Source organism: Rhyacophila brunnea, unplaced genomic scaffold (genome assembly GCF_057557595.1).
Source record: "Rhyacophila brunnea isolate RB1 unplaced genomic scaffold, BYU_Rbru_1.0 scaffold_23, whole genome shotgun sequence".
NCBI lineage: Eukaryota > Metazoa > Arthropoda > Insecta > Trichoptera > Rhyacophilidae > Rhyacophila > Rhyacophila brunnea.
Window position 1 is genome coordinate 29,242,582 of NW_028232893.1, and position 22,322 is coordinate 29,264,903.

General features: G+C 33.8%; 2 protein-coding genes across 7 annotated transcripts in view; one reads left to right on the forward strand and one right to left on the reverse strand.

The window, feature by feature from the left end:
• Positions 1-22,322, forward strand: part of LOC147069814 (uncharacterized) — a 570,178-nt gene that overhangs the window by 135,232 nt on the left and 412,624 nt on the right. The gene's annotated exons all lie outside the window — the stretch shown is intronic.
• LOC147069819 (rhomboid-related protein 2-like) lies at positions 3,878-22,220 on the reverse strand. 6 transcript variants are annotated; one of them, XM_085950592.1, is made up of 7 exons: positions 22,131-22,220; positions 21,390-21,548; positions 18,413-18,530; positions 15,486-15,723; positions 12,201-12,384; positions 9,090-9,303; positions 5,134-6,422 (listed from the first exon to the last, which is right to left on the reverse strand). In XM_085950592.1, exons 3-7 carry the CDS (start codon positions 18,512-18,514, stop codon positions 6,129-6,131), a joined length of 1,032 nt encoding a protein of 343 aa, XP_085806718.1. In that variant the 5' UTR covers positions 18,515-18,530; positions 21,390-21,548; positions 22,131-22,220; the 3' UTR covers positions 5,134-6,128. The 6 variants fall into 6 exon arrangements, with proteins under 6 accessions (XP_085806717.1, XP_085806718.1, XP_085806719.1 ...); XM_085950593.1 differs by having other exon boundaries at positions 21,390-21,587; XM_085950594.1 differs by having other exon boundaries at positions 22,113-22,220.

The following is a 22,322-nucleotide window of genomic DNA, read 5'->3' on the forward strand; positions in this document are numbered from 1 at the left end:
CGAGTCGTGATTGGGTAGTTTTCGACAGTGGTTCTCCCATCTCATTCTCCAGATAAGTTTGTAGGTCTATTTGACAAAAGACAAAAATTAAAACATTTAAAAAATGATATACCTACTTCTCTCTTGATAACCTCGCTTAAAATTAGATCAAATTAATGATATTCTCTTGTAGCAATACAATATGTAATAATAAAAAAATAAATAGACAATAGGTTTACCTACAAAAAAAAATATTTTTAGAATATATAATTTCATCCTAGAGCCGGAGTGCAAAGTTATGAAGCATATAGTCTACCTACCTACTAAAACCATCATTTATTATCTAAACCTGATTAGATGCATCTGTTTGTGAACAAATGAATTAAAACATTGTAAAAACTGTTTATGAACATATTTTTGAGAATATTAAAAATATGTTCTTATAACATATTACATAATGTCCATTCTTTGTACTCGACCGTGAAAACATTGTTGTACATATGGTTAGAATAAACTTTATGGAAGTAAAATTAGGTCTCTCCAAAATTCATTTCTTTGGCCACATAGCCAGAAGGAAGAGTTACACCTAATTTGGTAAAGCTTGTTGTCAGCAAAAACTCAGACCATACGCTATAACTTATCATTATACCTGATTACCCACACTCCACTCTCATACACGGGTTCATAATATATCCGCCGCAAAATCCTCCGCTCAAAGGTGTCATGTGTCAATCAGTCCAGCTGCTTTAGTAATTATGGCCACGATTCGTTTCCAAACGATAGCATTGCGTGACATGCACATATTTATTTTTATGTTATTTTATTTATTAAGGAAAACAAACAGTTACATATTGATTACAGAAATTTAAAATATAATAATAAAAAGTTATTGCAACCAGCAAAGTTTCCATATATACATTATAATATAGTTAAGCCTAACAAGATAGAGAGTACAAATAACATAAATATAAAGAAATTACATAAGAAGATTACATGAGAAAAATGAGGAAGAATAATGAATAATTAAATGATATACAAAAGATAAAAAAGAAAAATAAAAAGTAACATAAAAAATAAAAGAACATATATATATAATATATATATACATATTATGTATAAATAAATACATTATATATCTATTTATACATAATTTTTGAGATAGCATGTTTAAGTGAAACAGGAAACATTAATAATAATATGAAACCACCTAGGTGCTTCACTAGTGCTGAGCTAGGTGCTATGCTTGTCTACTAAAAACACTACTGCCACATTGCAAGCTACGTGCTTAGGTACAAATTCATTTGACATTTGGGAGCGCTCAAGTCAACAACGATTTATGTCACTCTCAAAACTAACCAGAAAGCTACTTCTCACAGAGAATTTTAAAATTTCGAAAGTCTCAAATTCGAACTTGTTGGGTGCATAATCGTCGCTATAGGATTGGTTTGTCGAATATCCGTTTTTGTCGAAATCGACCTGTTAATGCAGAATGTTTTTTGTATCTAAATGGACCAGAACCATACTTTTCTTTAAATTACTTTGTAATGGTAATGAATACATCATTCATAAGCTGTAAAAACAACATTTTAAATATCTCCATGTATTTAAATATAGGATTATGAAATTCTTTTTTCGTCTCCTGAACATTTGGTCTATTCGACAAACCAATCCTACAGCGATGTAATGTCAATTCATGCTTCATTATTCATAACCTCAAAATATAAGGTGTTTGACGTTTGTCATGCTGAGGAAACATCTGCCATCTTGTAAAATCACTAGGTGACACAATAAAAATAACCAACACATTTGTTCGCCAGGAGACTCACTAGGTGACTAATAATCACATAGCGAGGCGCGAAGCGTGCAGTGTGGCCATTGCGATAGTATAGTGTGTGTCCATTCGCTAGGATATATCACCTAGCACGTAGCCACCAAGCAAGGCACCTGCCTATGTGGCCTTAGCCTTGTGGGTACAATAGAGGCCACAACCAACGTTCCCTCTAATTTTTCTTTTGTTGGTTGGTGTCACACGTCACCCGGTGCGGTAAATTTACACCCCCCCCTCTCCCACAAACACACATACAATTTTACAACGTTTCTCTTAGCTCGTATTCTTATTTGTCCGGTACAAACCTTGCAATCGATTTTTTTTTTAAATTTGAAACTTTTAGAATATATCAGAACACGATGCCAATGCATTTTTTTAATACTTTTAGCCGTCTTTAAGTAGAATTCAATTCATTTTCAGTTAATTCTGTTTTGTATGAAAAGTTATTTTGACACCATTATTGGTTGTTAGAGGTCTGGGGTCCTAGCAACTTAATTATTAATATATACGTGCGTTACTATGGAAATCAATATGACATGTCAAGTACAAATTTTTTTGATCGTTTAAGCTAGTCAAGCCAAGTTTATATGGTTCAACAGAAAATTTAAAAACGTATATAAAAAGTTCTTTTTATCTTCTAAATATTTCATTAAAACTTATATTTTTAAGGTATTTATTAATTTCAGTGATTTTATATAATAATAACACTAACAATGATAATTTTGAAGTAAATAAAAAAATTGTAAATAGAAAAAAAGTATTCGTTGATAAAATATATTAAATACTAAACTTGCAAGAAATTTTTTTTTATATTCATATTAAATCTATTTATTTGTATGTTGGGTTGTTTTTGTTCAATATAAACACTTTTATGCAAAATAAACATTCATAAAAGATGTGTCCATTCTATTTATTGATTTTGATTCAATCGCGTTCATCAAACTAAATCCTCGTTTACATTCAGCACTTGATGCCTGAAAGGTTCCACAAATATCCAGTAAAACTGAAATACAACCAAATTGATCTGGATAGGTTAATAAACAGGGGAATGCTCGCGTTAGACGCACAGAGAAATGAGTCGAAGAATTGTGCATGTGACAGTTTCACGCATTCGAGCAAAACTAAAATCTGGAAAAGGAAATTTCTTTTACAATATATTTGTGTGCGGGGTATGAAAACATGTGTGAGGACACATTTTGGTATACCGGGGATTACAGGGATCATTGGCCACAACCATTGCCAAACAGTAGTTGTTGTGACTACAAGACTGGTCATCCATATTTGGCATCACACCCTAAGAATATGCGAAATGTACGCAGGGGCAGTGACGTCTCGTGGGGGTAGGGAGATTGAGCGTCGCTTGGAGCGGCAGTTACTCGAAGGGCGGCAAGTCGATGAGAATCGTTTGGTATATAATATAGAAATAGCAACCTGAACTTATTAAGAACGAAAATATCTTTCCATTAAAAAAAATTCAGCTCACTGGTTGGAAGCAAAGTGTATTAATTGACATAAAAGGTTTAACAGGATTGTAATTTTTTGTCGAGTTCGCGATGTCTAGTTTATTTCCGTTGCCCTTCGACGTCCTTGGTGACCGACATATATTTATATGAAACGACACATGCACGAATGATAAAAAATACTTTATACAAAAATGGGGCGGCATTTTGTCTAGGGACGTCACTGCGCAGGGGCAATATGAGTTGAAATCGGTCAGTGGTGGATACGTCGGACACGATAAGGTAAACTTTGTTTCCAAACCAATGTAATGGAATGTATTACTAGTGAGTAAATCTAAACTCAATATTAAAATGCATGTACTTAGTTGAAATTTTTTATTGCACATTTCAACCATAAAAATAATTACAAAATTATTATGTACAATGGTTTTTAGAATATAAAATATTATATAATTATGTACAATATTATTGAGACAATCTTCACTAGATGGGTATTCATTATACTTAATAAAGCATTATTTAAAAAATACATAGTTATACAGAAAAACTAAAAATATTAGTGTAAATGGATTTCATACAGTACGGACACTCAATTATTTTCTTCTTCTTTCGACCATGTCCGATCCTAATAGGATCATATTATGGGCCTCCACAGAGTAGAGGTTTGTATTGACAGATTTTGTTTCTTACGAGAAATGGATGTCAGCCACTTGCTCAACCTATTAGGTCCATACTCCATACACACACAAATTGAAAAATTTTCATTCAATATAAAATATCTAGATTGATTTCTTATTGAACTGTAAAATTTCATAGAGTACAAGTTTATATTTTATTTTACAACGTTTTTATTAGGTCATAGTCTTATTTGGTTGTTTATCCAGTACAAATCTTGCAATCGATTAACTAACTTCCCGACTAGCTAGACATTTGAAACTTTTAGAATATATCAGAACACGATGCCAATGCATTTTTTTTAATACTTGTAGCCATCTTTAAGGCCATGCATTAGTTGAGGCACGGTCTAAAAAGATCGTTGCTAGGCGATGCGCGGACTGCGGGTCGCGGGTGCAAATGACACCTGTCAAATGAAATATTATTTTTCATATAAATCCAACATACGTTCATTTTATGTTCTGTTTATTGTTCTATTAGTAACAATAATAACATATTCATTGACATGTTTTCTTTTTAAAGTAAATGGGTAACGTTTTTAGTCATCTTTACACGATTTTAGAATTAATTGACCCGTCGCCATCACGCAGCAAAGTGACGTGCTTCTGGCTCGAGATTCTCTCAGTGAATGGCAGCGAGTCCAAAATTTCGTCGCGCCTACAGTTGGAGATTATTTGGCGTTTCACTGATGCGTCACCGCAAGTAGAATTGAATTCATTTTCAGTTAATTCAGTTTTGTATGAAAAGTTATTTTGGAAGAAATCCGTAATCCAATCCACTATTATTGGTTGCTAGGGGTCTGGGGTCCTAGCAACTAAATTATTAATATATATGTGTCGCTGAGTTTCAAAACCCGCTATAACACTTTTTTGAAATAATTAAGATATATATATCGATGGATTCGTTATTAAAATCTCTACATGAAAATTTTATCGCCACTTTCAAAATCCACAACGATTAACTGTCATTTATGAAACAAAATCAATGCGTCTATCAATACCCACTATAACACTTCTGAAACATTCAAAAACCTTTTTAGTTCAAAAAGTTTTTATTGATCTTCTCAACATAATGAAAAAGTGTTATAGCGGGTTTTGAAACTCAGCGACACATATGTGCGTTACTATAGAAATCAATATGACATGTCAAAATGACATTCCAGTATTATTTCTATCAAGCACGATTTTTTTTGATCGTTTAAGCTGGTCAAGTCAAGTTTATATGATTCAACAGAAAATTTAAAAACGTTGCATATAAAAAGTTCTTTTTATCTTGTAATTATTTAATTATTGGTTCTACAATCCGGTGTGAATTTGACCGCCTCACAAAGTGGTTTCCTTAACAGTTTCTTTTTACAAAAAATGTATGTTAGCCACTTGCTCTATAAACTCCATACCCATTAAACTCACGATAAACAAACTTCGATACCCACGACTTCACATGCTTACGGTTTACCACCCACTAAATTATGACGGCCGAGCGGCTGATGCGTCAGTTTATAATATCGTGGCAAATACACATTTTCAATTTGTGTTTGGAGTCAGAGTATGGACCTAATAGGTTGAGTAAGTGATTAACATCCATTTTTCATCAAAAACCATAATCTATCACTGCTGATCTACATCTACACAATCACTGCTGACCTTTTAATTACCACATTTAAATCACACGTTAATTATATCTAGGGGCCAAGTACTCCACACGCGCCAGTCGCGGTGTTAGCACTAAATGAGTTAATACAAACCTTCAATTTCTGGAGGTTCATATTATTATGATCTTGGATCAGACATGGTCAAAAAAAAATTAATTATAAATAGAATTTAGAATTCGTGTGAAAATTTCAAACGCCATTATCTAAAGCCGGGTACTCATTAGCGAGCCGTAGCTGTGACCATTGCAGACACTATAACCCTTAAGTTGCTAAGTTACAAAAGCATGTCATGGAGTTAATAATATTTTTAAATTGACAGAAATCGGAATTTTAACAATACTTTAGATAGCAAAAAACAATGTTGTCTTTTAATTTATTTTATTAAATTTATATAAACTATGCAACAAGTTCATAATTAGTAATCAGTAGTTTGACACAAACATAAACATCTTTGCATTTTGTCCCTAGTGTAGTCAAGATCATTTCCTCGATTGACAGTAAAGTAAATCATTTCTTTCAACGGTCAAGATTAGGTTTACTTGACAGGTGGAAAATTGTCTGTGTAAAAGATATGTGTCTGCAGAGCCATCGTCATCAGGCTGAGGAGCACACTGACGGCAATCCACCACAGATTTTTCTGCCACAATTTCAAGTTGCGGTTCCGCTCCTGGAACACTATGATTCCTACCAACAGGCCTGCCGCAGCCCCACCCATATGTGCCATGAATCCAATATTCTCGTCAAAGCCGTTGTTGATGATCTCGCAAATGTTGCAACCTATCAAAAGGACAATCGTCACCATTGTGAGGTAATCCATCTCAGGCCAATTCTGGAAATTGATAATTGAGGGACACTGAAGATTAAAGAAGTACAAGTGACATAAGGAACAAATATGATAGAAACAGTTTTCACATCACCACATCCCGATTTAGGCATGAAAAAGGATTCAAAGATGTACAGTAAAACCTCGTTAATATGAATTTCATGGGACCGAAAATCGAATTTTTGATTTTCATTAATTTAGTTTCCTATCATAGATGTGCCTACCGAATTGGGTTATAAAATGTCAGGATTATTTTTATTACCTTCATAAAATAAGTGATTTTTGATGTTTTAAGAAAAGTCTGTCACAATTTTCAATGATTGGCTGTGTTGAAATAGTGTACTTTATTACGATTTATATATAATATTTTTATATGCCAGGACTCTGAAATCATTTCGAATTACGGAATTTGAATTAAAGGTTTGGTTTTATATGAAAATAATGTTCAAGGGACTTCTTTTTCGGGAAAATTTCGAATTATGGCAAATTTCGAATTATCAGTGTTCTTACTAACGAGGTTTTACTGTAATCACTTGGTATTTAAAAACATTTTATTCCTAACATTGGGTTACTCTACTGTTGTTATTCTCATGGTTAGTTACATTTATGGCTAGTTTTTGTTCAGGCCTTGAGTAATGATATTTTCATTTGGTATCACGATCCCCTTACAGGGTTACACCCTCAGGGTAATGATTATATAGAGAGCGCCTATTGTTCCGCAAAATGAAGCCGCGTTTCTTGCGTATAACGCACAGTAGAAACTCGATTTTATTATTATCAACTTAACTATGAAACGTTATACCATTGTGTTGCTTCTCAGTACGGCTACGAAATTTAAACACAACATATTTAACCATATGTTCTACCAAAATAACTAAAAATAATTACCACTAACTTTATATTATTTAACACAAAAACAAAAAATTTCAGCAGTTTTTAAATGAATGTAATCAATCAAATCCATATTTACCGGCAGTGTTTAAAATTTTTTTTAATTCAGTCTTAGAAATTCTATCTTACTCTAACGCATAGTGCAGAGATGTGAGCGTGCCAAATGCTTACTCACTCACACTTATGGTTAGTTTTTGTTCAGGCCTTGGTTACACCCATAGAGGTATTAAATAAAAAGAGGGGCAAGGAATCGACTTTCCCATACAACTGAATGAATACAAACTTACGAGGAATAACGACGCGATAAAAAAAAATCACGGCATCACGGAGGATTTACTTTGGTCATTATAACGTACCCATATAATATAATGTTAACGTGGAAATTTTGCCACAAATTGATTACCAGCCCGCCTCACCATACTTTTTCACCATACTAGCCTGCTTCACCATACTTTCATATACCTGCCGCCCCTAGGTTACAGCCCTTCAAACACTAAAAACACTGATAAAGATATATCAATATTCTTTCTTGGAATAGTAATAATAGATCGTTTGAAAACCAGTTTCTGAATCCAAATTACAGAATGTTGAAAACAGTTTTGAGCAAAGATGTTGAAGAAAACCTTGTCATAATAATAATTATAAAAATGTGAAGATAGGTACAAGCGACATTTGAAGAGAACCTCACATTTCTGACATGAGATTGATTTGCCAATTTGCAGAGCAAATAAAAAAACAATTTAGCAAAATAATTTTATTGAAAAATCCTGTAAAATCATACATATATAATATGTATTATATACATCAGGGTTGGCTTTTTACGAGCGCATGCCAAATTCTCCTTAATATTATTTTTTGACTATCTGACGTGCCGAGCAGTTTTTCATGGGGAAAAAATGAAAAAAAAAAAGGTTTTTAAGAAGTCTATTGAAAATGTTTAAAAACTGCAATTATTATTGAATTCTTGAGATTCTAGCTTTCATCGTGTTTCTAGCCGAAGGCATATCTTTTATTCTTTGAATATTTTTTTCCTTCTTTCAAAAATTTTCAAAGAAATCATGGGAGCATTTTAACCACACTTCTTTCATATATTCCCCATCACTGAACTGTTTTCAATTTTTAGCGATTATGTTTGAGGCAAAACAACAAGCAATGACAATAATGTCAATGGCATTGTTGCCGGCTTAAAAATGTATTTTGTGTACGGAAAGATGAAATTTAATATAAATGAGTACGCACATAATGTGCACAAAAAATTGTATTTGTGAATCCTTTATGTGCCAGCTAAATTTTCGTATGTGCCACCTCTGGCACGCGTGCCATAGGCTAGCCAACCCTGATATACATAATATATATTCCTTTTAACACAACAGGCCTAGTAGCCCAATAACAGTAGTGTATTTTGTAATAGAGGTGAAACAATCACAAACACCCAGGCTTTGAAAAAATCACATAGGTAAATATATTGTGTCCTCACTGGGAATCGAACCCGAAGTTCCCAAATGAAAGGCCAGTAAGTAAGTTAACGCTAGTAAGTTAACATTGTAAACACAACAAATATCAAAATGTGACAGCCTTTGCTTGACGGAATTGCCAGCTTAGCAATGTTTAATATCCGTGCTAATCGCTGCTAAAGCGCTGTAATCATTCTTCATTTGTTTGTGAAATGTGTTCAAATGTCATATAATAGAAATAATGTACTCCTTCCATATATATACATAGTTCATATTGTTTTGTTATAAGTCAAATTGGAAATGTGCCAATGATTTGATTAAAACCCACCATTATTGTGGTAGAAATATGCGCAGTGGCCATGGCAAAGACTCCACCTGATGCCCCCACTAACTTGACTGTGGGATCAAAGATGGAGGTGGTGAGAGAACCACCCAGCACGCCCGCCACGTACACGATGGCCACATGCCACCATCTATGTATCATCTCCAGTGGCATTCCGAGACCTATCTGAATCAGCAGGTTCAATGCCAAATGTTCGAATCTAAAAGATATAAATAAATATTGAAATCAAGCATAATTTGCAGATGGTGTTGATTAGTTTATAAAAATCAATTAAAACCAGCCTAATTCAAACCATAATAGTTTTGGTATACTTTGGACGATATGACAAAAATTGTGCACACTTTTTCATGCATACTTATTTGTTTTCATTGGATTAAAAATACATATTACACATATTGTTGGTTTATTTTACAACGTTTTTATTAGCTTGTATTCTTGTTTGTCCGGTGGTTGTTTGTCCAGTACAAATCTTGCAATCGATTTTTAACTAACTTCCTGACTAGCTAGACATTTGAAACTTTTAGAATATATCAGAACACGGTGCCAATGCATTCTTTTAATACTTTTAGCCATCTTTAAGCAGAATTGAATTCATTTTCAGTTAATTCTGTTTTGTATGGAATGTTATTTCAGAAAAATCCGTAAAAAGTAAAAGACTATTATTGGTTGTTAAGGGGGTGGTCCTAGCAACTAAATTATTAATATATGCGTGCGTTACTATGGAAATCAGAATGAAATGTCAAAATGACATTTCAGTATTCTATATTTGTTTGTTTGTTTGTTTTTTATTTACCTCATATCATGTACAAGTTTGAGCATATTGAGCATAATAATTCAACAGAAAATTTAAACATTATATTATTTAGAAGAACACTAACTGAGAGAGTATATCACAACCAATAGAAAAAACTTTTTTGAAAAAAGTAAGCCAACCGGTCGGGAATCGAACCCGGCATCTCCAACGGGTAAACGCCCCAAACTAGTCGCATTCAGCCATTATGCTACGGAAGACATACTAATGACGACAAATATTTAAGCTATTGGCTATTAAATACCTACCACTCAGCGCTCTTCGAAATCATGTTACTTCGAAGAGCGCTGAGTGGTAGGTATTTAATAGCCAATAGCTTAAATATTTGTCGTCATTAGTATGTCTTCCGTAGCATAATGGCTGAATGCGACTAGTTTGGGGCGTTTACCCGTTGGAGATGCCGGGTTCGATTCCCGACCGGTTGGCTTACTTTTTTCAAAAAAGTTTTTTCTATTGGTTGTGATATACTCTCTCAGTTAGTGTTCTTCTAAATAATATAATGTTCAATAATCAGAATGATATATTCTTAAATCTTGTGAATTATTCGTTTGAATAAAAGAAATAGTTAATTAAAAATTATTAGCAAGTACAAGAAGTTGCTTAAAAAATATTGGAGAAATTCCTAGACGTCGGTTAGTAATCGTTGTAATAGTAAAATAACTACCTACTTTGATTAAATAAACAAAAATCGATTGCCGAAGTAACATGATTTCGAAGAGCGCTGAGTGGTAGGTATTTAATAGCCAATAGCTTAAATATTTGTCGTCATTAGTATGTCTTCCGTAGCATAATGGCTGAATGCGACTAGTTTGGGGCGTTTACCCGTTGGAGATGCCGGGTTCGATTCCCGACCGGTTGGCTTACTTTTTTCAAAAAAGTTTTTTCTATTGGTTGTGATATACTCTCTCAGTTAGTGTTCTTCTAAATAATATAATGTTCAATAATCAGAATGATATATTCTTAAATCTTGTGAATTATTCGTTTGAATAAAAGAAATAGTTAATTAAAAATTATTAGCAAGTACAAGAAGTTGCTTAAAAAATATTGGAGAAATTCCTAGACGTCGGTTAGTAATCGTTGTAATAGTAAAATAACTACCTACTTTGATTTAATAAACAAAAATCGATTGCCGAAGTAACATGATTTCGAAGAGCGCTGAGTGGTAGGTATTTAATAGCCAATAGCTTAAATATTTGTCGTCATTAGTATGTCTTCCGTAGCATAATGGCTGAATGCGACTAGTTTGGGGCGTTTACCCGTTGGAGATGCCGGGTTCGATTCCCGACCGGTTGGCTTACTTTTTTCAAAAAAGTTTTTTCTATTGGTTGTGATATACTCTCTCAGTTAGTGTTCTTCTAAATAATATAATGTTCAATAATCAGAATGATATATTCTTAAATCTTGTGAATTATTCGTTTGAATAAAAGAAATAGTTAATTAAAAATTATTAGCAAGTACAAGAAGTTGCTTAAAAAATATTGGAGAAATTCCTAGACGTCGGTTAGTAATCGTTGTAATAGTAAAATAACTACCTACTTTGATTTAATAAACAAAAATCGATTGCCGAAGTAACATGATTTCGAAGAGCGCTGAGTGGTAGGTATTTAATAGCCAATAGCTTAAATATTTGTCGTCATTAGTATGTCTTCCGTAGCATAATGGCTGAATGCGACTAGTTTGGGGCGTTTACCCGTTGGAGATGCCGGGTTCGATTCCCGACCGGTTGGCTTACTTTTTTCAAAAAAGTTTTTTCTATTGGTTGTGATATACTCTCTCAGTTAGTGTTCTTCTAAATAATATAATGTTCAATAATCAGAATGATATATTCTTAAATCTTGTGAATTATTCGTTTGAATAAAAGAAATAGTTAATTAGAAAATTTAAAAACGTTGTATATAAAAAAATCTTTTTATCTTGTAATTATTTTTAAATTCATTAAGCCTTGCCAAAACTAAACTATAATTGATAAAAAATATTATTCTACCTAAAAAATATCCAAAGTTATGTATGATTTTTAATTGCATGATTTTAGATATTTTATAGATAAACAAGCGTTGCATAATAGAAAACAATACCAATTGGTTGATCTGTATGTCTTAGAAATCGAGAGCATTGGTTACATCAATCCCAAGGTTTGGAACTGGAGATTGCGATCAAGAATTCCCGTAACCTTATGAGAATTCATTCTTTCTCATTCCTCAAGATTAGCCCTCTTTTTCAATTGCAATTTCCATTCGTTCGGTGGAACATGACGGCGAAGAGAATACAATATGGTTTCATCGTACCCGGAGTGGACCTGCATGTAGGTGATGAAACGCCAGGCTTGATATCTCTTCTGCGGATCATACATCAATATGGCGGCTATTGGTCCCGTCGCTTCCGTGTGGTTCTTGCACATGACGTCAATGGCAAACAGAGTTATCTCTATTATCGATATCAACAACATACATTCGGCTAATATACGGGAACCTGTAAAAGGCAACTGATATTAATTATCATCAAATGTATACATACTTGGTGGAATTATTGAAGTAACTATATCTATCTATATATATATATATATACAGTACACTCAGTAATCCGCCACCCCAAAAACCAGACAAGTGTCCAATTAGTGAAAATGGCAGATTATAGTGCATACATACAAAATAATATGGTAAAAATTAAAACAGGTACATATTTCGTAAAAATAGTTTTTATTGAGAAATTTGTACTAGCAAATATGTAATTTATTTATTTAGACAAGACAAGATAAGAAAAAGACACATTGAGTACATAACAAATTATTAATTCAGGACATTCACAACATGACATTTAGAATAAAAATTACAAGTAATCAGTTAGAGAAAAAACAAGGTAGAGAAAAAAAAACAAAGCAAAAATAGTTTTATACAAAAGAAATAAAATAAAAAAAACAACAATAATTCAAAACATACAAATTAAACAATAATAATTACAATATAAAAAGAACTTTTTATATACCACGGTTTTAAATTTCCTGTTGAATCATATAAACTTGACAAATCTATGTATTAATAATTTAGGACAAAATAAGGCAATTGTCAACAAATCATTTTTTTGCTATTTTGCAACAAACAAATATAGAATACTGAAATGTCAGTTTGATTTCCATAGTAACATACGTATATATTAATAATTTAGTTGCTAGGACCACCCTCTTAGCAACCAATAATAGTGGATTGGATTACGAATTTCTTCCGAAATAACTTTTCATACAAAACAGAATTAACTGAAAATGAATTCAATTCTACTTAAAGAGGGCTAAAAGTATTAAAAGAATGCATTTGCATCGTGTTCTGATATATTCTAAAAGTTTCAAATGTCTAGTTAGTCGGGAAGTTAGTTAAAAATCGATTGCAAGATTTGTACTGGATAAAAAACCACTGGACAAACAAGAATACGAGCTAAGAAAAACGTGGTAAAATAGAATTTAAAAAACAGAATACATAATGGTTTTCTTTATAATCAAAATTTATTCCTACATGTATTAAACCAAGGGCGGCCAACAAATATTGTACATTTTAGCAATGTCAGTAAATGAAGCACCGCTATCTATCCTTTGTAAAATTTCCAATTTTTGTTTTCAAGTTAATGTGCAATGTTTACGCTTTCGAGAAGACTCCATTTTGTTAGCTTATTACGTCCTGTCAAATATTACTATAAAATGACAACATCGCGTCTCGCTTACTCTTGAAGAATGAGATTGGAGAGACAGTCAGCACTTCTACGTGTAAACAGTTATTGTCACAATAGTTTAAAATAAGCACAATTAACAACAGTAAATCCATGCACGGGTACAGGCGCTACAATGTTTGCATATTTTGGATTCAATTTTAATTTTGTGTGCTTTTGTTTGATTTTTATGCCCCTGCTCTATTGGCACGCAAGACAGACGATTTACAGTCATCGGACTTTTTTTTCGCATGAAGCATCCAAAATCTGTGAACTTTTATGCCAGCGCTCCCATTGGCGAGCCAAAAGTCCGAGGACAATAAATCGTCCGATTTGTCTAAGCTCTGCTACTGATCAACGAACGAATAAAAAAGTCGAGCTCTCAAAAGTCAAAAGTTGCGATTATTCTAATGTCTCCCGATAATCCTAAAATTTTGTGTTATTTATATGTAGACTAGCATAAAATAATATAGCAGTGAAAACAATACAAGTTTTACGTTTTATTTTATGAATTTCATAAATACAAATAAAAAAATAATTGATAAATTTCTCATTTTATAATGTGTAAATTAACAAATTAATCAATGAAAATGTTTAAACAATTATAGATTTTTTTTCGGTCCAAATTATCGCGTATTAATGTCAAATCGAAATTTGCATAGTGATCGACAGACGAAGTCTGGCAACTCGGAGAGTAAAGTATCAAACATGTTTGAAATCCAACGAGCCTGGTCCGCGGATTAAAAAGTCCGCAGATCTGGGGTGCTCCACGCGAAAAAAAAGTCCGAAGACTGTAAATCGTCTGACTTGCGTGCCAATGGAGCGCCGGCTTTAAGTACGCAAACCAGGTTCGTTGCATTTCAAACATGTTTGATATTTTACTCGCCTAGTTGCCAGAATTCGTCCGTCAATCACTTCAATGAATTCAAGTTCGATTTGACATTAATACACAATCATTCGGACCGAAAAAAACCTGTAATAATTGTTCTAAAAAATACTATTAATTGATTTGTTAATTTACATAAAATGAAAGATTTAGCAATTATTTTTGTATTTTAATTTATGAAATTCTTGAAAGAAAACGTAAAACTTGTGTTGTTTACACTCTTATATTAATTTATGCAAATCTACATGTCAATGACAAAATTTCAGAAATAATTATTGGAAGACATTACGATATGTTTAACTATCGCAACTGTGAAAGCTTGATTTTTTTTATTCAGTCGTCGATCGTCCGTTGGTCAGTGGCAGAGCATAGATGAATTGGATGATTTATTGTCCTCGGACTTTCGGCTCATCAATAGATAATTTTAACCAGTGACGTCCCTAGACAGAATACCGCCCCTAGGCACCGCCAAAATACCGTTTCATTCTTTTTACAGTATTTTTTATCATCCTTCCATGACTCCAATATTTATGAAAGAAGAAATGTGTTGGATATATTACATTACTAACAAAATATCGACTGTAATTATTCGCAAATCTGCTCGTGTCGTTTCTGGTCACCAAGGATGCCGAAGGGCAACGGAAGTAAACTAGACATCGCGAACCCAACAAAAAAATTTCAGTCCTGTTAAACCTTTTATGTTAATTAATATAGTATGTTTCCAACCAGTAAACTGAATTTTTAATGGAAAGATATTTTCGTTATTACTAAATATAGATAGCTATTTCTCCTCGATTTGCCGCCCTTCGAGTGACTCCCGCCCCCAAGCGACGCTCAATCTGCCTACCCGACGTCACTGATTTTACCACCCACTCAATAGGACGATCAACCCAACTTTGAGACACAACCTAAAGGTTTAGAAACCCTGCATTAATATAAATCAAAGAAGTAAGAATATCCGATTAATATTTGACAATGAACTTGCACTTACCAATAGAAGATTTCTGAGGCACCACCACAATAAGATATCTATTAATAAGATGGGCAACCAATTTCCCCATGTCTTTCCGCCTCATCATGCCCAAAAACTCGTTGGAATCCAAAAAATCAGGGTTATTGGTGTCACAAATCTCCATTATGCACTGTGTCGCATTATCTTTAAAATGCTCCCAGTCTATGGCGTTTCTGAGTTCGTTCATGGATATTTTTCCATCTTCATCGGTGTCAATCTGAAAGGTAACGCGTTAAATGAAAAAGACGTAAAATAAGACTGCTGACCCTTCAGCAGCTATATACAAATCTATCGTGACTTCGTAACCTATTATACGATTTCAAGCCGAGCCAGGCAAGATCTATTCTAAGAATAACGACCTGAACAACCCCACAAAACATCTCACGCCACACTCGGATCGTTGGTGACTCTTTTTTGGTTAATAAGGAGATCGAGGGCTACATTCCTGCCAAATTTCATTTCCCAAGTCGGAAGACCACCGAACGTATAAATTTTACTGGACCACGAGAGAGAGAATGTTGTCACTTTAAGAATGAATTATTAAATTATTATTCTCGGAATACTTTAACCATGGTACATGGCCCCCCAAAGGAGGCTGACAGGGCTCTAGCTTGGGGGTTAGGGTGCCCAGCGTGGCTGATCGTCCAGTTAAGTGAGATAAACACACACCATGAATTATCAATTAAAGAATATTAACATTTTAAAATATGTGGCTGTGCGATTTCGTCATAATTAGGTAGGACGCAGGTAGCACATTAGGCAGAATACGATGGATGCAGTTCTGCCCGGTGTCGTATTTTTTTCTAAATATTTTCTAATAGATAACCATTTTGTAAATTCTTGCAGATGTTTGCGACGGATACTGGGTGTGCGGGGTGGTATGACTTTAGGAGCAACGAGGAGGTAAGAGAACGCACCAAGCAGCCTCTCATCACGCTGAGAGGGAAGAGGCGACGTTAGACCTTGCTCAGCCACATGCTGCGTATGCCAGAAGAGAATTTCAACTTGGCTTGCCTGTTCTTCAAGCCAACCAGATTCCGGCTTCCTGGAAGGCCGCTAAATACTATCTATAGAGTGTATATGGCGGAGCTACGGGATGTTGATTTGACCTGGAACGATGCAAGAAGACTGGCGAGCGACAAGGATTTTTGGAGGCGCCTTAATGTGGTGTCCATATGCTCCAACTAAGGGGCGGATATGGCTAAAGAAGAAGAAGAAATTCTTGCAGAACCCCTACCAGAAAGGAAATGATAAAATACACTCAAATTGCCATATATTACTGTTTTTAATCACAATTCACACCAATGTAAATTAATTATTCAACATGAATTTATATGGAAAATTTTTACAACACAGAATCTACTCCAAAAAGTGACATTAGTCACATTCTTCAGTTAATTTTCTGCCTTCTTAAAATATGCCTTCAACTAAATAAATATTAACTGTAGTGTAAATCATTGTGACGGATTGTTTTTTTATACACCTTGCAATCGGCAAATAAATGTCACAGCAGTAGTGTGAACTTCTCTGCATATGAACTTAGAATCCAAAGTCACTAGTAGCTAACTTAATCAGTGGACCAATGATCCTTTTTTGCTTCAATTTCACACATTTAGACTCCATCTATATATAAGAAAGTTGGTTGCGCCAAAAATGGTGGCCGTCATCCTTAGTCCCCACCTACTCAAATCCCCTTATTTAGTATTGTCACAAGAGCAGACGATGAGCAATTACGGGTCATGAATCGATTGTAATTGCGAAGAACATTTCAGTCAGCTCAACGATACGACGGGTGTGTGTTGCCGCACCGCGTTATCTACCGAGTGATTCAAAACCTATCTGTTCGACCTTCGTTGCACTAAATCTGTTACGGTTTGAGTGAACGTCGCGTCCATCAATCATACAACCTATCATCATCATTCATCAACCTCATATAATATCATCCATCCAAAAGTGTATCGTCTGTTTACCAGTGCGCGTGTGAGTGAACACTGAAGCGGTTCCAGTGCCCGCCAGCCCTCTCAACATAAAGGTCAGTGTCTGGCATACTGTGTAAACCTCCCCCTAGATCCGGAATCCACCATCACCTTCAAAATTATACAGTCCACTGCCAAAATCGCCACCAAGGTTTTTTATTACCCTTCACTGCATATTGTCGCACATTTGCACATTTCAGACTATTTTGATATAGCCAATGCCATATGTGTAAATTATCAAATAATATCCTTTTTCCGTGCCTAGAAAACCTTTTTATCATAAACATCCTACTTTACCGATTTTGTTTGGACATTTCAAGAAATAAAGCATTTCTGCATTATAGTCTGCATTTCTGCTTTGACACTTGACGAGTTCGTATGTACGCAAAAATCCGCATTTGTAAATAAATGAAAAAAAATATACAGAAGATTGAAATTGCTTGAATAAAAATATCTACACATCAAATAAGGTGTGTATATTAGTTTTTTATGATTGTTATCATTTGGTGTTGTATTTTGTCATACTGAATGTAAGATTTCTTAATGTCGTAAATATGCGACACCACGCAGTAACATACAAAATTGTGACACCCAGAAAAATAAAATTCAAACACAAAAAATTATGCCAGTGAAGGGACATCTTTGGTTTTGAATTACTTAACACAGTCAGTGCTCAAAACACGCCTGGCGTGTGGCCATTATATACATATACATTCACTGCTGACGAGTCAATTAACACATTTAATTATCATGCTAAGTAATAATTACTAATTACTAATTACGCCAGGCGTGTCTTGAGCACTTATCGAGTTGTGGTAATTAACTGGTCAGGAATGAATGAGTTAGGTAACGAAGAAAAATCTTTTTGGCAGATAGTTTCAAACGTTTTTGAAATAACATATTTCTTTTATAATAAGTACATGTACTTACTCTATCAAAGACACGCTTTAAATGAGCATCTTGTGCACTCGACTCTATCATCGGTATAAACACTGACCGCTCCGCTCTCTGCTGTCGAGTTGACTGCTGCATTTTGAATTATATCTCACTAAATAGGTACAAACAAAAACACTCATGTAATAAATCTGCGTCAACAATTTATTGTCTTGAAAAATACTGCAGAAATCAATTAAAATCAGTGGTGAAGCTAGAAATAATGGGCCCTTTTCCAAAAACCAAGCAAGTAAAAACTTCTCTTTTTTTTCAATTTTTTCAAAAACACTCGGCAGGATCGAACCTACGTCTCATGGGTTTCGCGCCCTGTGCATTACCACTATGCTACGATTGCCATGCTTAATTACGACAAATTTTAACTATTGGTCTTAATAATACCTGCTCATAAGCGCTCTCAAAATTGAATTACGGTAGGCAACCGATTTTTGTATTCTAAATTAAAGTATTTATTACTTTTAATTAGATACTAACCGACGTCACGGATCACTCCAATATTTTTCTGTTGTAACTTACTTGAACTTGGTAATTTTTAATTAACTATTTCTTTTATTCAACGAATAATTCACAAGATTTAAGAATGCCACATTCTAATTATTGAACATCTTTTAGCTATTCTTTCAAAAAAAGTTTCGCTCCGATCCAAATCTAATGGACGTCTCCATCCATTTTTTTTGATCCAATATCAATTTCAAAGGCTTTCATACTCACGTGTGATTTATTCTTAGTATGTATTTTTTTGTGTACAGCATAATACCTTTACCTCAAAAGTGAGTGTCATAAGTAGGGCCCGGATTTATATGCTAGTGTATGTTTTGTTAGGGTGTATGCACAGCTATGGGAGTTGCACAGAAATCCATTTCGAAAGACGCAGAATCCAAAAATAAAATTTTATTGTGCTTATAAATGCATATTTGAGATATTAGTTCATATTTCATTAATAAATGCATATTTTAGGGCTTTTGCATTTATAATTTTATCGAAACATAACTAAATCAGGTAGATGCACTTGCATTTTTAATGGCATCCCCGAGCATTTCATTAATTTATCAGAAAAAGTGAAGTCAACTCGAGCACCTTTATTTAAATTTTGCGCTATCACCTCTGTGGACGTTGAGAGATCATTTTCCGCATATAAACAAAATACTGACAGATATGAGGGAAATTTTATGCCAGAGAATATTGAAAAAAATATTATAACTTATTTTATTGGACAAAAAACAGCAAATAGTATTTAGGAATAGTTAAGTGTGTCGTTTTTGTTTTTTTATGCTATGTTTAGTTTCCATAGTTTACATTTACATTTTGCATTTCTTGTTCAATTATTTGTACCTACTTGTAAACAAACTATTTTGAAAATTGTAATTGATTAACTTTATATTGATTTTTTGTGTTTTTTTGTTATTGTACTATGTTGGTTAAGTTTATTAATTTGTTTTATGATTTTTATCGGTAATATTGGGTGAAGTGGGTATTTACAATATTTTTCCATAAAATGTCAATTTTTAACTGCATATTTCTTTGGTTTTAGTGCATATTTCAATGATTTTAAGTGTATATGTGCATGCATTATAATCATGTTTTTTGTTGCATATATATCCGCTCCTTAGTCATAAGTCTAATTTTGCCGAAAATGGACAAATACTACAAGGTTCTAAGTGTTCGTCCTTGAAAAAACAAACCCAACAATGAAGTAGTATTCTAAGCTGCCTCATTTTACTTTTGTTTCTCCAAGGACAAACACTTAGAACCTTGTAGTTCTCCACTCGCGAAATGTTGTAACTAAATTATTATACCTCTCAGGCCTAATGCACTGTCTATTCATAAAAGGAATAGAATATCTCAAATTGTGTTTTCCCAAAAGCATTATTTTTGGACATAAAGTATTATAAAATAGATCGGACTGAGATTTGGGGGCCATTGTCCGGTTGCATCTTGCTAAGCACTATTTATCATAAAGCTACGCAGAGGTAATTTTTGCGATTACATCGATGTAGATTCTGGCGACAGCATTTCAACGTCGTCCATACCGACTACAACTCCAAAACCTACTTATCAGAAATCAGTAAATCGCAGTAGCCTTTGGTGCAAACGCTGCCACACGTTCACAGGGCTACTATAGAATGTAATACGAAATCCTATTCACATGCAACAGAGCAAAATTAAATAATATTTCTGCAAACATTGCCACATACTCATACCGTCTAATATATTAAATTATTGAATTAGGTATAAGTAAAAAAGTATTGTTACTTTTTGGACGTTCCCAGTTGTAACTTGTAACTTAACTGCCCTGCATCAAAGACTCAATAAACTTTGGATAATGGTACCTACATATTTTTATTTTTACAAAATAATGCTGTAACTAGGCATGTATATCAATGACGAAGGGTGGAAGCATGCTGTTAAGATCTGACATAAATAGTGCACACTAAACTTTTTCAGTACTAAATACGTATTTGTTTTAAGTGGACTAAAACTACAATAATTGGTGGTTGTAACTGGTCCTCCGCCGTCTTTAGCTGTCAGTCGCCATTTTGGAATTCAGCTATCTTTTTGTCATAGAATTATAGTACGCGGTCCAAGACATTATACTATTTCGTCAAAAATTATAGGACGTGTTGAAAACATAACGGAGAATTCGATGCCCTGCTTTATTTAAACACCTCTTATGACCGAAATATGCTAATGCGCGAATTCAATTAATTTCATTTTTCCATTTAACCTAACCTAACTTAACCTAATCTAACCGGCGAATTCAATTAATTCCATTTTTCTAAATTGTGGTATTTTTGACGTACTACACTTTTTTAATAGTACGCGGACCAAAATGTACTATAATTATAGTTCGGTTGGCAACACTGCGCTCAGTGACAGATGGCAGCTTGCGACGGCAGAGAACTAGTCAAAAGACCCCTACAATTAATAGCAATGTTATTTTTTTTAAATCAATCACCTAAGTATGGTTTGGCAAGACGCCGTGCGGTTGGGCCCTGATGCTTTGTATACGCTTGCTATGAGTTAAGATACACCACTGACTAAAATCAACGATTTCCACAGCATCCTGATGATTACTCCCGCACTGCAGTGATGTGTTCTGCACTATTAATCTGCACTAAGCACGATATAAAAAAGGTATGGTATGGTAAAACTACTATAATTTCGTGTGAAATACAATAATTTTGAAATAAACAATAGGTACAATTTTTGACGATCGAAATTGTAATAAAAAAAGATCGGGAATTCTTAAAATTCTGGATAAAATTTTTAAAGCCTTTGATCTGATTCGTGGCCAAAAAGCAAAGACTACGTGTTTAACGTGTACTATTTTTTTAAACGCAAAAAGATAGCAACAATGACTGCGAATGAATCACCATAGCAAAATTCGCAAACAATCACAAATGAAATAATAGCCAGACTTCTTATAACCCAACTCATATGTTTATCACAAATTTTATCTATTCCACAATTCTGTCACGTCAAAAGGACGGCGATGCGTTAAACTGTCATGGCCGTCATCAATCGCTGTAATTATTAACATTCCAGTTTATTTTAACAATCCACGCCTACTCTATTTTATCAGCTAAAGTTGTTTGCATACAACTTGTAAACAATAACTAATAAAATTTGATAGTTTGATTATCTAAATGAAACAAAAACTGATAATAGTTTTGCGAACTTGGTGAGTAATTAATACCATTAAACACTTGTGAATTTACGACATTTTACTCGTATAGTAGTCTATGATAGTAGTCGACATAACTTCAACTTGAATCTTGAATGATTCACCGGATTTATTCGAAACTTTTCTGACGTTTTGACATCAGTATTGCCATTGGCAACCAGATATTAGTCTATGGCAACCAGTAAACCATAGACTATGTTGCGT